This window comes from Dromaius novaehollandiae, chromosome 1, assembly GCF_036370855.1.
Source record: "Dromaius novaehollandiae isolate bDroNov1 chromosome 1, bDroNov1.hap1, whole genome shotgun sequence".
NCBI classification, from domain to species: Eukaryota; Metazoa; Chordata; class Aves; order Casuariiformes; family Dromaiidae; genus Dromaius; species Dromaius novaehollandiae.
Genome location: NC_088098.1, coordinates 138854008 through 138870230, shown reverse-complemented (window position 1 = coordinate 138870230; position 16223 = coordinate 138854008). Strand labels below are relative to the sequence as shown.

General features: G+C 38.4%; 1 protein-coding gene across 3 annotated transcripts in view; it reads right to left on the bottom strand.

The window, feature by feature from the left end:
* The window catches only part of ARHGAP6 (Rho GTPase activating protein 6), a 344640-nt gene that overhangs the window by 128016 nt on the left and 200401 nt on the right, over positions 1–16223 (bottom strand). Inside the window, exon 2 of one of the 3 annotated variants that reach the window (XM_064500420.1) lies at positions 1209–1314. The exons of the other annotated variants lie outside the window; for them this stretch is intronic. Within the exon in view, the coding sequence (XP_064356490.1) occupies positions 1209–1307 (99 nt within the window). The 5' untranslated portion in view covers positions 1308–1314. The remainder of the gene's footprint in view (positions 1–1208; positions 1315–16223) is intronic. 3 annotated transcript variants of the gene reach the window in all.

The window sequence follows — 16223 nt, the reverse complement described above, 5'->3', positions numbered from 1 at the left end:
TTTAATTTGCCTCTTAAAGTAATGTTTTAGCCCTTAGAGTTGTGGAGAGAAGTATGGAAATATGATGTGAATGCTTAGAAAACAATAATTAAAGGAACCAACACGTATTTGTTAAATCTCTCTCAATATTTTTCAATCCATCTCAGATTTCTGAATGCTCCAGATCGGATCCATTTGGCTGCAGGGGAAGGAAGTTTATAGAAAGTGAAAACAAAGAGGCACGGCAAGCTATGAGAAAGCTGTAAATTCGCCCAAAGCTCCCCTTCTGCTAGAGCATGGACTGTGCTACGCTCCTCTGCAGACACTTTGATTAAAAGGTGGCTTGAAAGTGAGACTTCTCCTAGGAATCGCTAGTTATGGAATCCATTCACCGGTTTGTTTTGGCCATTTGTTAATCTTGTCCCACGTACTGAGGGAGGAAGTAACTGAAGGGCTTCTGTTATTATAACGTTTGAATGGGAGAGCTCTGATGCTCGCATCTGCATATGGAGACTGACATACTGGATGAGTTTTGCCATGGAAATTGAACTATGTAAAAGCATGAAAAAGCACAGACTGTGTATCTTCTCAACACGAAATTAGGTACTTGGGAGAAAAAAAACACACACACACAAGAAATTACACACTTCTTTACCAGACCGTGGGTCTACATACATTTATGTGCAAACATAACCTTTTTCATACCATGCTAAAAAAGGCATCTCTATTCAGGAAAAAGTTACAAGTTGCTGCAGTACCTACACTCTCCTTTACAGAGTTCAGAGCATTTTTGTTAAGGTCTTAAGAAAGTACAGGAGGCCATGATTATTTCAGTGCATTACAGACCATTACAAAAAGCAACAGAGAGCAAAGAGTTAAATGCTAAATACTAATTCTGTCTCTTTGGTTCTACACCAAGGTATGTATCTTCTAAACACTGCTAACTGCAAGACCTTCAGATCAGTCTACAACGTTTCACTCTTTCATCCAGTGGCAGACTGTGAAATGCAATTAGGCGTATCCACATTGGAAAAAAATAGGCCTTTAACTCTTGCTCTCAGAAACCTAACCAACCTAATACTGTATACACATACATAAAATAAGTGACTGTTCTATGTTCTTTGAATGAGCTACTGTTTCAAGGCTGTGCATTGTAGTCTACAGTCAACTTCCTTTGAAATTTACTTTCCTGCATAAATTCAGCAGTTAAACGTTATGATCTGTTCTACCTTTTTGAGATGATGGGTGAATTTTCTTTCAATAACACGCCTTATACAACTGTGGGTCTCAACTTCTTTGAAGTCCATGGTCAGGTTAATTCTTTCCATAAAGCACCTAAAAGCAAAGTCATTGTGGATAACAAGTTGTACTACAAATACATGCACTGTGAAGAATTGCACTACACAGAAAAAATATTTTTAATAAATATATACTTTAAAGGGATGCTGTGTTACCTTGTTACAGCCTACTCTCTATTCCACAGGATTCTGCATCTATCCTCTCAAAGATATAAAAAACAAACAAAAGAAGTCTGACAAAAATCGCTAGTTATCTGCAAAATCTAGATTCACTAAGGAGTTATTTTGGATTGACACTAGTATCTCACTTCTAACACTCTACAGTCTGCCGTATTTAATCACATATATTTGGTCTACCTTTGATACGGATCTTTGATATGGATCAGATAGCACATCACAGCTTTGATATTTTAATCAGTGCAGGCTGTTTCCATTTTTTCTTATGCGAACAATTCAGTCATTAAATGTAGTATTAAATAAGATTTTAAGACAGCAGATGGCATCACTTAGTTATTTTAACTGTTATACACTGACCATTTACTATGCAGCACAATCCATTTTTGAAGATTAGTAGATGCAGCTCTAGGGACAGCATTCTGATGGAAAAGTGACATATCAGAAAAGGAAAAAAAAACCCACTAATTTATCTACCTGGTTGCCTTGACCTGTATCTAAATTTCATATAGGCATTTTAAAATAGCCATTGTTTACCACAGCTGTGGCTGCCTTTCTTTGATTCATCAGATATTTCTGAGCCCCTAAGTGAGCCTCCTACAAGCCATCAGCTGAAGGCATTCATATCTTGACATGATCAGTAAGAGTAATGGCTGGCTTTAAGAAATCTGGCAGATGTGGCTACAGCCCAGGGGTAATTTATAGACTCCTTTCCTCATCTGTTCCCACTGGGATGACTAACTATAAAAGCCACATCACTCTATCAAGCACAAATTCACAACATATTTCAAAACACTATTTGGGGAGCTGCCCATTCGACACATCGCATAACTGCAAAACTTGACAAAAACAGTGAATGCTAGAAAAGCTCTTCATGCCCATTAAACATCACATGGGAAATAACAGTTATTATGAAAACAGGGACCAGGGTCTAAGCTTTGCAAGTGGTTGCAAAGCAAGATGCTATTCAATTTTCTTTTTGTAGCTTCTTTCTCAACGCTCCTTACATAATACACCAAACGATGTAAAAAAAGTCAGAAAGATAAATTTCTTCTGAGCTTTTTAGACAATATAAAGCTTTGAAAAGGTAAACCATAAACACAAGCCATCTCCAAACAGGCTCAAACTACTATGCAGAAAATGGGAATTCAGAGAGGGCAATGTACCAAGTTGTTTTTCTGATTACCTTTCAGAAGAATAACACAAACACCCCACTCGGGGTATTTAGAAAGTGGCTGTCACTGTCGTTTGTAGGTGTTGCACTAAGAGCGCATAATCAAAATGGGTACATTTTTCCACGTGCCGTTCAGTCAAAGCGAATGTAGGACGGCGTGATGAGGGCCATAAGCATGAGATGCCATTACGGAGCAATCTTACATCCTGTAGCAGCCTGCAGGCCCAGATCCATAATTCAAGGCTGGAAGCCTGCAGTGCAAATCCAGCCCACACATGGCACTGTGCCAGCTGATCCCTGGTACGTGAGCTTGCTAACTGATTCCTCCTGATCCCAAAACTATTCTGTGGAGGTGAAGGAGAGTGGAGGGAGGGTCACTCAAACCTCGTGTAACAGGTAGATGTGTGGGGGAGGGAAAGGAAAACATAGAGAAGGGCAGAAACAAGCCGGAGTACTGGAGAAGCACGCTCCCTTCCTCACCCACACGTACGCAGCTTTGCTTTTCCTGGCCCAGTCCTAACTTTTTCTCTGGTCTTGCCTTTTTAAAAACTACGCGAAGAGCCAGGCTGTATGCACCATATGAGCTCAGAGATGGCAGCCTTACAGGATATTTAGCAATTCTTCGTAGGGTTGCTAACAGTTTATCCTTGCTCAATGGATAAGCGCGACTGCCCGCTGGCATGTGAGTTTAGTACTTAGTGCTCATTTCATGGCACCCGGGAGTTTGACCTGAACACATTCTGTCTGTAGTATGAGGTTTTTAATAAAAAGCTAAATTATGAAAACCACCAAGGCCAAGTAGTTTATGAAGAAGCTATAGACTTCTTCAGAAAAGAAAAGATTACTACAGAGAGTACTGAAAACAAACATTATAATTAAGAAATAGGTTATAAAAACTTTCCCCCTCAGTGTTCAAATCAGTACACTACTTAGCAGTGTACTACCAAAGCATTCATCCTTCTTCTGCTCTGAATTAGACATGAATATGCTTTTCCAGCAACTCATAGCATGTCATTATGCTTCTGAAAAGCAAACTGTAAAGCTATGAAGAACAGAGGCAGGAGGGGAGAAGGAAAGCACCAGACCTCTGATACACTAAATTACAGAACCATTCTCAAATCTGTTTTCTTTTTATGGAAGTCACCTTCTAAAATGTTGGCATTGCGTCCTTTAGAGGGTATCTTTTTTTTATTCAAATGTTTTTCCAAGGGTTCTTTTTTTTCCCAACCTGGCAGCAATGCAAGTTGAACTCCATTATTTTTCCGTAGTATAACGAATTACACATACAGCTCTAACAATAGCGTGAATACCAAACAGAAATTGCCATTATTAATGTCATGAGTGTTTATACCTATTGTAGCCATATGCTTTCTGCTCAGTCCATTTTGATAGACCTACTGGTCCAAAACATATTAGACATAAGGCGCAAGATTAAATTCCTAGAGGTCACTGAACAATCAGCAAGGCTATCTATAGTGAGTATCACAACTGTCATGAAAAGAATTATACGATACATTTGCCTATGGTAGCACAGGCTAGCCTCAAGTGATCTTGTCCTGTCCTATTTTACAGCTGCAACTTACAATAGATGGACGATATGGACACAGATGCTAAAACATGCAAGGAACTTGATTAATTCAGGAGCTCCATACTCAATGTCAAAAGTGACATGGGTAGACTTCAAATTTTAGGTGAAGCTTATACATTTAAGTATCAGACCATACTTTAATGGTATTTAGAAGTCTGAAGTTACACATAGAGGTTTAATAGGGTTTTCTGAAACAGAAGCAAGTTAGCTGCCTAACATCTCTTGGATTCAACGGTTATTATCTCAGTAGCCTGTTTAAACACTTTAAAATACCACTTAGGACTTCTCATGTATTTATGAGCCTAGACATTTTTGAATATTTGGCCTCTAGGTACAGAAGAATCTAAGCCCCTCAGATTTCCTCAACACTTCTGTCAGTTTTGGGTGATATTTTCACAATAATGAAGAATTATTTTCTAAGCCATTCTTCCCTATTTGATGAATTTTGTGGAAACTGAATCTCATAATCAAGCTATGCATTATAGTCATTATACAGAATGAAACATAAAATGTAGGAGAAAACTATTTTCTAAAATCACACGTAACAGTTGCCTAGACATGGCTGCATTACTTCACATTCAGTTACAGCAAGCTTTTGAGGCTAACCTATGCACATAGAGCACCATATTCTCCCCAACATACTTTCTGACAGGAATAAACTGCTCACCAGGCACCAGTCTTTACAATGGAGATGTATGAGATTCATTTTATGACTTGCCTTCCTGCATTCAAAATTGTTTTCTTCCTAAACCCTCTTCCTTCCTCCTCTAAACTAGCCTTCCTTGCTTATTTAAATTCTGAATTTAGCGATGACAATGGTTCATTTCTCAAGTGAGTAATAATCTACTTACGCTCTTATCCCAATCTCAGTTGTCCTGGTGGGTTTGCAACAACTGCCAATGGATCAGTTATCGCTTTGCTTCCTAGAATAGTGTACAGTGCTGAAACCTGAAGAATTGCCTCCTTCTTTCTGTCTTTTGCAGTGCTTTTAAACTGGTGGTGGGAGGGGCAGAAAGTCTCCCTATCTTGTTGTATTAGGAAAAGCTAAAATTCCCCTCGAAAGTGACTCACCAACATTAATCACATATACACCAGATTGAAAGGCATTCAGAACATGAAGACTGAATCCCATTCTCAGTTAAGCAAATTAGAACTAAATTGCTAAGCACTATCGTATTATTTTAACTGCCATATCTGCACAACTTTGCACAATGGAGCTCATGAATATAAATTTGTTGTTGCTAGTGCTGAGCTTTCACACAGGAGTGCTTCTGAATCTTTCAGAAGAGCAAACAGCTAAGTAATGTGAGACTTCCCTTATTCTAAAATGGATAAATTTCATTATAAAGACTTTTGTATACAAGACATTTGCTTCACTTACCACCTGCTTTGTGCATTAGAATAAATATCCTTATTGCTTATCCAAGCAGATGCATATCAGCATCTTCAGTAAACAGATTACAATGCAGTTTGAAATACTGCAGTTTCTGTTTGCTTCTTACTGGGAATATTGTGTACCCTTTATTTTTATTTAATCGTACTAGATCCAAGTATAAAAATCTAAAGGGTCCTGTTCAGATTCAAGACTATCCCTACAGCTAAATGTTGGGAGGTTGCAGGAGGGGGAAAAAGAGAAAGATAAAAATTACCTTAACATCATCTCTTGAACAGTAGCTTGGGAATGAAAGCAGCTATTTCCTTATTGAAATAAAAAAACAACAAAAAGTCATATTTGAAAACAATATATACCCTACCAAATCTAAAAAGCAGGGAATTTTCCCATCCATACTATGTATGTAATACTGTTTTATGGTCTTCACAAAGCAGACAGACTTTTGTCTTTCAGGTGTTTCTGATGACGGCTTTATCTCATATTAACTATCCAGCTGCCATAGGGCTATACTCCTTACAGAATTACATTATGAACCGTATTCTATTAGCTATAAAAACAACAGTAAAATTACAAAAACTGAACAATATTCCTATTATTTGGGGAAATATTCTAATGTCCAGGAACTAGATTATAATCTGTTACATTCCTGTAAATTCAGGATAAATCAATAGTGCTGCTCTAATATTACCTTGTCAAAAAAGAGATCAAGGTCTGGCCCTGATACCGTGCTTCAGCTATTGCTCACTTAGCAGTTTCTATGGAATTTAATTAAACTGTGTTTCCCAAAGCTGAGGCACAGCTTTAACACTCGCAGGAGTACTTTGAGTAGGAGACCTACTCTATTCAAATCAACACTCATCTGACAAATATCTTTGACAGGTAGCGATGTGTGACAGGAAAACTGGGCTCAGATGTCAATTTAGCTCCTCACTGAATGTCAAAAACTATCCAACCCAGAAATTATAACTACCACCATAAGCGATAAAAATACAGAAGTACATTCCACTTACATTTTACAAACATGACAGCAAAACAGCCGAACTGCATCCTGAGTAAGATGTTTAAGTATCAGTGTCCTGGACAGAAATGGGATTTGCTGTACTTTATACATTCATACCTCCCTCGGGAAAATGTTTGTAGGACTTCAAAACTTTAGTCTATTCTTGTTCCTCAAACATCAAATGAGCTTGCTGCTTCAGCGTGACTGTGTGTGTCGCTTCTGGTGCTCTCCCTTCCAAATCTTAACAGTGAAGCCTCCAGGAAGGAGCAAACTGATAATCTTGCTCTCTATGGCTGCTGACATGGAGCACTGCCTTTTCTATAAATATTCTGCCTCAAAATTAGCTTATGACCATGCACTTCTTGAAGCTCTTTGAGCTGAATGGCTGTTGAGCCCCCATCCTTTGAAAAAAAATCAGTGTCTTGAAGTGGCCATTCAAAAATTAAGGTACCCCAAAACCACTACCTACTTCTCAGAAACTTGGCCTTGCCTTTACATGAATCAAGAAAACAAAAGTCCAGAAAGTGGAATCCCCAAATTGGCTGTGACACCACATTTAAAGGGTCCCTAGTGATGTCATTAAATTAAATTAGCTGGTGACAAAGGAGTAAGTGAAAGCTGCCAGCAGGCTGGAGTTGCCACAGCACCCCAGCACAGACCGTAGCCCCCATACCTTCTCCCTGCTGCACGCATGCTGGAAGACAACCTTGTCTGAACAGAAACCCATATCAGCCCTTCAGCAAATATTAGCAAGGAACAGCACCACCCTCATTTGTTCTGCCTTCATGCTGTGCATGTGAGCAAGCTTTCCCACTTCAGAATAATGTCTCAACTGGCAAGAGGGCTGGAGGGATGGCAAGCCTTTCCACAGGGCTAAACAGAGCGTGACTCAGGTTCACAACTTTTCTCATATGGTTCCTGAAGGTTTTTATTTTGCAGAATCATTCAGCATTTAGTAGAACTATGAAGAGAAAAACATGTTGTGATTTTTGGTGACAAGGCTTTTTCATGGTACATTCTAAAAAATTTTTGACACATTCAAAAAGAAGCACTCCATAAAAAGGGTTAGAGATATGCTAAGTTGTTATTGTCTCTGAAGAACAAGTCTGTTCTCTGAGTAAAGTTTTCAAGTAGTAAAGGATGAGGAAGGCTGGTGATAAAAGGGATAAGTGCTACTGATGGGCCCAATGCCATTTTATTGTACTTGAGTGTATTAAAGAGTGCAAGGCCTTGAAAAGTCACATTAACAATGCAGAAGACAAGTTTAGTCTACGGAATATCAGTCTGGTCATTACAGAAGATGCTACAGGGAGAAAATCAAAAGAAAGTAAAACATTTTTTTCTTACAAGATTTTGAGAGCATAAAGAATGAATATGCTTGATTTCATTTTAAAAATGGTCATCTCTGCTCTCCTCTATGCTGGGTAGCACCTGTGACTAGTAAGAATGTATCAACTATGATTAGTTTGTAAGCTAAGTTCACATCAAAATATATAGCACATGGAATCCACAAAACAGCAGAAGGGGCTTACTCATATTCCTCTGAAGTATCTAGCTCTCAGTAATCACTCCAGTTTACATGTGGGAAACCAAAGCAAAAAGGTTTGGGTTAGATGCCTAAAACGGACTCTATGTAGGTGTTTAACTTGAAAGTGAAACTGCCTAGGCCTCTGGAGTCCTTCTTCCAGCATGATCAATGAAAACTCACAAGCAGTCAAGTCAGTCCTTCACAGCTCAGCCCCACTTCTCGCTAGGACATCCTAAGAGTGACCCAGCAGAGTGCCTCCAAGGGGAGATGTTCGGAAGGTGTGCTCCCAAAGGTACAGCTACAAGACTGCATGCTTCCAGGATAGAGCCATGTCCATGGCTGCAATTTAAAAACACAGAAGAGCCTCACGGTTAGATGACTAGGCAGATGTGGGGATATAATTCTGCAAAACAGAAGTGCAGGTGTAAGACAGATGAGGAGGACTCCCATCTGCAGCTATTCTGCAACCTAGTGCCAGTAGCTTTCCCACAAAACTGGAGTTTGTCCCTCCTCACAGACCACACCGGAGGATGCCGAACCTGCTTTTCCTGGGTCTGGTGTGGCTCCCTGTCTGACGTGTCAGCAGGTCTGCACTACAGCACCCACTTCTTCCTTCCCATTGCATAGTAAGATTAGGCACACACTCAAGGCTATGTATTCCCCTCCAGAGGGCCAAGTATTTAAAAAGTCTGTGCTATGACCTTGCACTGTGCCACTTCTGTCTGGTTTTTAATCTAGCCCCAAGGAAATCATTTAGGGTCATAAAGGAATCATTAGAGGCAGGAATAGAAGTGCTTTGCCAATCTCACATGCAGACCACACCTTCCTACTCACTGTATAAATGCATATTTTAAGGTTCAGGACTTAATTCTTTCTCTTTTCCAAATGCTTTAAAGCAACTTTTAGGACATAGGCTGGAACACCGTATGAGGGTTTTCATGCTAAATTCCAAGTACATTTCTCTGCTCTTATGACTCTGATTCCTTTTTCATGTCAGTTCAAACACATATTGAGGTAATATGTACCATAAACAAAACAAACGTCTTTGAAGGAGGACTCAGATGCTCAGGAAGTCCTTTGCCGTTTGTGGTTCAGTCTGTTTCCTCTTGAGTTTAATCTGACGTGTTAGGTTGTTAAAATTTGCATGGTGCTTTAGGTATTTTGAATTAGCCCTACTAAGACTAATTTAGCTTCCGTTTGGACTAAGTGGGAGCATTTTACATTTCTCCTACCTGGACTTTCTTGTTAATCAGAGAGCAAGTCATGAGTTGATAATGTATTAATACCGGGCGGGGGGCACAGGGACAGAAAGGAGATGATCTAAATATGAAAAATCAAGAATAACAAGGTTATCTAAGTAGAAAACTCAAAGGAAATCTGGGCATCCTGGAGTCAAGAGGAAACCTAACATCAAATTCAGTAAGTCAAGATTTGATCTTTGACATCTATAATTCATTTCTGGCCTTGCTATGCACTCTGGAATATATACCTGCCTTTGTTTCTAGTTACTTATATACAGGTCTCAGAAAATTATGTTGGTAAATAGAAATAATAACCAGTGTTCATTCTAATATAGCACAAAAGACATAAAAGAAGAATCATGAAGAACCGTAGAAATATGTGTTGAATGCCTGAAGGGATCAATTCACAGGAAATTAATGAGTACCCAGTAGGGGACTGACAAGAAAGCAATGGAGACCAAGTATGAGACCAATAGAGCAAATGCAGAAAAAAAGTAAACAAAGAGACCAAAGAATGAAATGGGATGTCAGTAATGAACAAAGAAAAATTCAAGGCATTAGAAAACGAAGAGAATTTAAATGAGCAATCAGACAAAGGAAGGCAGAAAAGGCAAAAAGGCCAAAAAAGTAACAGATAATTAAAAAAAAAGGTACCATTGAAAAAGAATGACAACATAACATACAAAAACTTAGCAGCATGTCAAATTTTAATTATCTTTTGGATTACTAATTAGACCTTCTCATTGATTCAACAAAAGGACAACCTTTCGAGAGTTTAATTGTTACATGTTTTTTTTCAATCTGAGAGGTAGTCATCATTATGGAGAACCAAAATCCTGTAAAAAAGCAGAAAGGGACATTTACTGGAAGATAGCCTGTAACCCCTAATATTACAGGACCCCTGATTAAAATTCTGTCCTCATTGAAAGTTCTGCCATTTTCTTCAATGACATCAATGGGGTTGGATTTTACACGTGTTCACAACCAATATGCCTATTTGAGAAAGTGACATATGTAAAATGGAAATTAACTTTATTAATTGTTGATAGTCTTGGTTGGAGTAATTACTGTTCCAATAATACAAGAATCAAGGAGAAGCCAATCAACAGGCACGCGCCAGTTAAAGCAGACCCACAACCATGTGATGCACAGCAGTGATACCTACAGACAACTGCACCCAAGTTATGCATGTATTCATATTCTGGGCTGATTTCCTATTACTCTAACAAGAGACAGAAAGAAGCTGGTTAGCACAGAGTTGGTGTTGTCACCTGCATGGCACCTTCTCTCCACACTTCCTTCTTTGAGGATCACAGCTTGGACACTGACGGTGGGAGGAAACACGGGCTGATCCCTGGGAGCCTCTTAAGCAGCGGAAGTGCTTACAGCAGGACAAAGCTGCTATAGTAAGCTCTGGAAGCTAAAGCCTGGACCAAAGTGCAAAGGAAGATACCTGAAGCTTTGCTCCTGCTCTGTTAGGATCATATGCAGAGTATGTCCTGACTGTTACCTACAGGCTACACAGAAAAAGACATTGTATTCTTTTTGCTTATGCTGGCTGTAAACTGCATGTGTTGAATCTCAAGGAGATATAAATGAAGGTACATTAGCCATGGGGACATTAACTCATTTTTATATTACTGCTTTTACTGAAATTACTTCAACAGGTAGTTATTCATTTCAGCCAGAGTCTTAAATCTTTTTCCTCAAATTCAGATGGGATATTTGTAGAATACACACCATAGTGAAATCAAGCATATCGAAATCCAGCCCACTGCCAAACCATGAACCTTTGATAGGACTCAATATTTAGATACTAGCGCTTACTCTGGAATAACCTGGGGAGGCATCTTCTTCTCTCCTCATTTGTTTTCCTTTTAATTTTAGTAGTTACAAATAATTCTTCTTTTTGAGTTTTCTTAATGCTTAATTAGGGAAGAAGACAGTTGATATAATTTATTACAGTTGACATAATCTTTTTAGAGAATCCAGCACTAAATATAAGTGCCATTTCAATACAGATGTTGCTACTGATTAGGTACAATTAATATTATATTTAAGGTGGATAAAATTCAATTACATTAATACTGTATATCTAGGGGGTTCTGATAAATTAAATACTCCTGTTTACACCTCAGTAAGTGAGAGCAGAATGCTATTCTGTACACTGCAGCAGCACAGAAAATATGCCAGAGCAAACAGTCTACAGTGAAGTCTAAAAAAGATACACATCTACTTATGTGCTCACAAAAGACAAGGAAAGAAGGTATCACTAAACAAAACTGGGTTTGAATCTGTAGTAAAAATACTCTGGAATATGTGAAGTTTTATTGGAAATGCGAGAAAAGTTCAAAGGCAAGATAATTTCCATTTCTGCAGCAGAAAAGAAGGCAGTGACAGAATTCATCTCGCACAGTAATCTTAGCATTCCTCACAAGTGACTCAGGCCTGCAGAAGAAAACATTCCCACTATCTAGATTAGAGAGACATCATGTTTCCCTTACAGAACCAAAGAGAAAAGCCCCAGCAGCACAGCTTTACTATTTTCATCCTGATGAATCTGTTTGCAGACCTTTCAGCTGTTCAGAGCCTCAAACAGCTAAGAAAAATAGTTTCTATGTACAAACAAAAATTAAACTAGCCCTCACATGTATAATTAGCATAAGCCAGAGCATTCATAAACAATTATTTAAAGATTTATAATTTATTATGATAATCCTTGGTAAAAGCATCTTGGAACCACAAGCAGCAGCAAAGTAGGAGAGAAGCTAATATTGCCATAGCAATATGTGTTTACACACTTAAGAGATATAAATATATATTACACGACAACAGGCTTAAAAAAAATCCACTCAAGAGCAGGCAATTTCCTTGGTGAGCTGTAGAAGCAAGTAAGGTCAGAAAGCCGTCTGCAGCAAATGAACTTTCACAATCACAAACGGTGATTGGCAAACGGTTTCTTTTCTTAATTTATGCCCAATTCTTTCAGGAGCCCTGAACACATGCAATTCTCATTAGCTTCAACAAAAGGCAACGTGGAACTGGAGAAAAAAACGTCAAGGGCCAGCTTTGCAAGAAAGACTGACAGTCCTGATGCTTAATTCTTGAATGCTCACCTCTCACGGCAGAGCCTACCATGCCACCCAACAAACAAAGGGAGCTGCAGCCCACAGCAGTCCCGGCTGCCGATGTGTCGAGTAAGCAGCTGCTTAAACCAGCCTGTAAGAATTAGCAGTTGTGGGGTCCTAACTTCCACTATTTCAGTGCTAAATGACTAAAATCATGGACTAGGAGAGGCCTGTATCATACCAGCTCTCAGCCTGGAGAGGTCATCAGGATGCCAGGGTCAAAATCTGCACCCAGGCATTGGAGCCCCATCCTCCGGAGGTGCTGCCACTGAGTGTGGGCTAACTCGGGAGCTACCAGAGTGGACAAGGAGTGGGGAAAACCCAGACGTTCAGCCCAGCGGCTCGGTCAGCCTTCCCGACTGCTCTCCTTCCGTGGAGTCAACGTGCGAGAGCTGCGGGAGCAGGGGGCTGACACAACCCAAGTGCGGCTGAGAGACATGCGGAATGGAAAGGCCAGACCAACACCTTATCAGATTTGCTGGTATGCTTCCTAAACCCGTGACAAACAACTGTGGCTTGTCAGCTTATTCGTACCTGTGTGCCTAACGGGACACTTTAGGTGGATGTTAAGATAGGAGCTGAAGGACAAGGAACTAAGCACTGAAGTATAACTTACTGCCTTCATAAAACACATCTGGGAGAGCAACGCAGAAGACCCAAAAATGCCTGTTGCAGGAGCAGATAAACAAAGCTTAACCACTCCCCAAAAGATAAGGAATCAATACGAAATAACTTAACTATAAAGAACACTGATGGTAAGCAACAGATTGCAATTTATTAATCTTACAAGTATTTCCCAACGCAGTTACACAGCTGAACTTCTGTATTGTTTTTTATTAATCTGACATGAATGTTTAATTCAGAATGATTTTCTCTATTTTTATTTATACACATGGGAACCATTTATAATTCAGATGTGATTTTTCACTATGTGGCTGAATGAAATTTACCAGTCTAATCTGAATAGTTTTTCTCTACCAATTTAGGTCTTTCAGTAATTGCTTTTTCACTACATAATGTATTGAGAAGAGACTGACATTACTGAAAATAATTGTATTGGCAAGCAAGACAGACAATTTATATTAAAAAAATATTTCTAGTTTTATCAAGCCAAGTCCTCCTATTATGAACTTAATTTCCAACTTTCTTCCACTCTTATTTATCAAATATTTTATTACACTCTACTGGAACAGAAATGTTGTACAAGGATACGAAATGTGCTTTAAGCCTTTTCCTTCTCTCTGTGCTCATCTTGCTTATCATGTCAATTGACCCACTTCACAGCTTAGCTGAGAAGTTACAATAAAAAACTGGAGGCAAAACAAATTAAAAGAATGCAACCATAAAACATGCAATGTTTTGCAATTTCAAAGAAATTCAATGAGTTCTTCCACTTCTCACACTGTGGTTCATGACGCAAGACAAATGGATGGAATTTAAGTTATTAACAAACTTTCCCATCTATCTCCAGTATCTCACTGTAGTTTACAAAACCCGTAATCTTGTTTCCTTTTCTTTCCTTTTTTTCATTGCTGTTGAGTTTGGCAAAAACAAGGATGAAGTGTCTCCAAGACATGACCTGTTTGAAGCTTTCAAAGAAAACAAAAAAGCTGATTTAAAAAAAATTACTTATCTGGAACATATAGACATTTATATGAAAAAATAAAATACAGGTTGGTTACTAGCTAGGTGTTAATCTTAATAATCTGTCTATCAACAGGTTACAAAGGAAAGAAGGCGAAAAATGAAAGAATGTGAGCAGAAAGCATTGTTATAAACTGCATTAATTCAACTAATAAGTTCCTGAAATTATTTTAAAAATGAATGCCTTCAGAAAACGTGTATGTTTCAGACTTAAAATTATGTATGTGAAAATGAAAGATTATACTAGAGTTATTTCAAGCAAGAATACAACATGAGAATGTTTGTCTCTTCTAACAAAGTTAGGAACTCCCCAATAACTTCCTTCCCCTCCTGTTCCCAGGTGCTCAGTATTTCCATTGAGAAGGAGAGCTAAGTGAGTTTCAACAAATCCACACATATCATTTTTTCTTTCGTTCATAGTTTATCAAGTATCCTAATCCGCACATATGCTAATGTGCATACTTGCTTACTTTCCAACCCTTTAAGCACCTTTCATAAATATATAGTATATTGATGTGAACTTGGAGAAGGATTATAGAAAACTTCACAGAAAAATGTATGTAATTCATCGCTACGCCTGACAGCTTCAGAATTAAGAAAAATAATATCCAGCAATCGGAATCTTAAACCTAGATGAACCACAACCCATCAGAGCAGAAATGGCAAATCTTTTAGTTTGGAGTGACTGCTGTTCTAATGCTTCAGAAAATCTCAACCTTATTGGAAATATACCTCTCAGAAAGTCACTCTGACACATCATATAGAAAAGCAATAATAAAAACCACTGTTTAATAGCTGAAAAAAAAAAGTAATGCTGATATTCTCAGGATCTGTGTAAAAACAGGGATACTCAAACCACTGAAAAGTGAAATAATGTGCCACAAATAGTCAGCAAAAGAGAAAGAAAAATCCCCATTTCTCCTCACATGTTACATTGCCCTCAGAACAGTTGATTTAATGTCCAACAGACTGAACGTTAGACCAATTTTAAGTTAAGATTTGTCATAATGCCATTATTTATTACAGAGAATTGAAATGTTTTTTTTTCTGATCCATATTTTAAACAATGAATTAGAATGCATAGAAATTTAAATGTTAAAGAAACAATTCTTCTGTAACTCCTGATATTAAGTTATGACTTTTTAAAAGATCTCTTTAGGTATGTTTTATGCTATCAGTTTTGTTAGTAAAATACCAAAAAATTTACAGTAAATATGGGCCACTTATGTCAGTGGGACTATACATACTGAGTTCAGTCACACTGCATTTTAATTTTAAGCTTGCTACTCCAGAAAAACCATGTAACTACTTTCATGATAGATGACAAACGATATAACCCACATCCTTTATCATTGTAACTAGCCATTCACTTCTTCCATTCAATTAAGGACGGACTTCTTTATCTACAAAATCTCCTAGACACCTACCAAATCATGCATGACTTTCTTGTTCCACTGCTTGTTCAAGGATCTTCTTGGGAGTCATTTGACTTGCTCCCTATTGATCTTGAACCTTTCTTTGAAATATTTTTCTTCTAGTTCATATGCCTGTGTGGGTTCTACGTGCTCTTTTCGCAATTCCCTCCTCCTAGACTTCTTGATTCTCCTTGTGTGTCTTCTTTTTCACGTCCTTTATGCCCATACTACATCCTAGCCATGTGCTAACAGAAGGACAACTGCTTTGAACACACATGCACTAACCTTTCAATGATTACACTGCTTCTCCTCTTCTCACTCAGATTGTATTCATTATTTGTTGTCTGATTCCCTCTTAGCTTAAGTATGGGCAAAGACAGTTACAGCAGCACTGCTGCAGTGTAACTGCTGTGGTAAGCTTACAGCTGACAAGTCTACCTTGCCTATGTTCACACTGCCACCCCATAATGAATATGAAACAGTTTACAAAGGGACAAGCCACTTTCCATGTATCATGGAGTAAAAGCATTTATAACGGACAGTAGCTACTTAACAGCTGATACGCAGCGAATTGACATTTTCATTTATTCTGATGTAATTTGCTTTCACTTCAAAATGTAAACTCTTCAAGAAAGCAGTTTTAGGCCTAGCTGTCACTTTT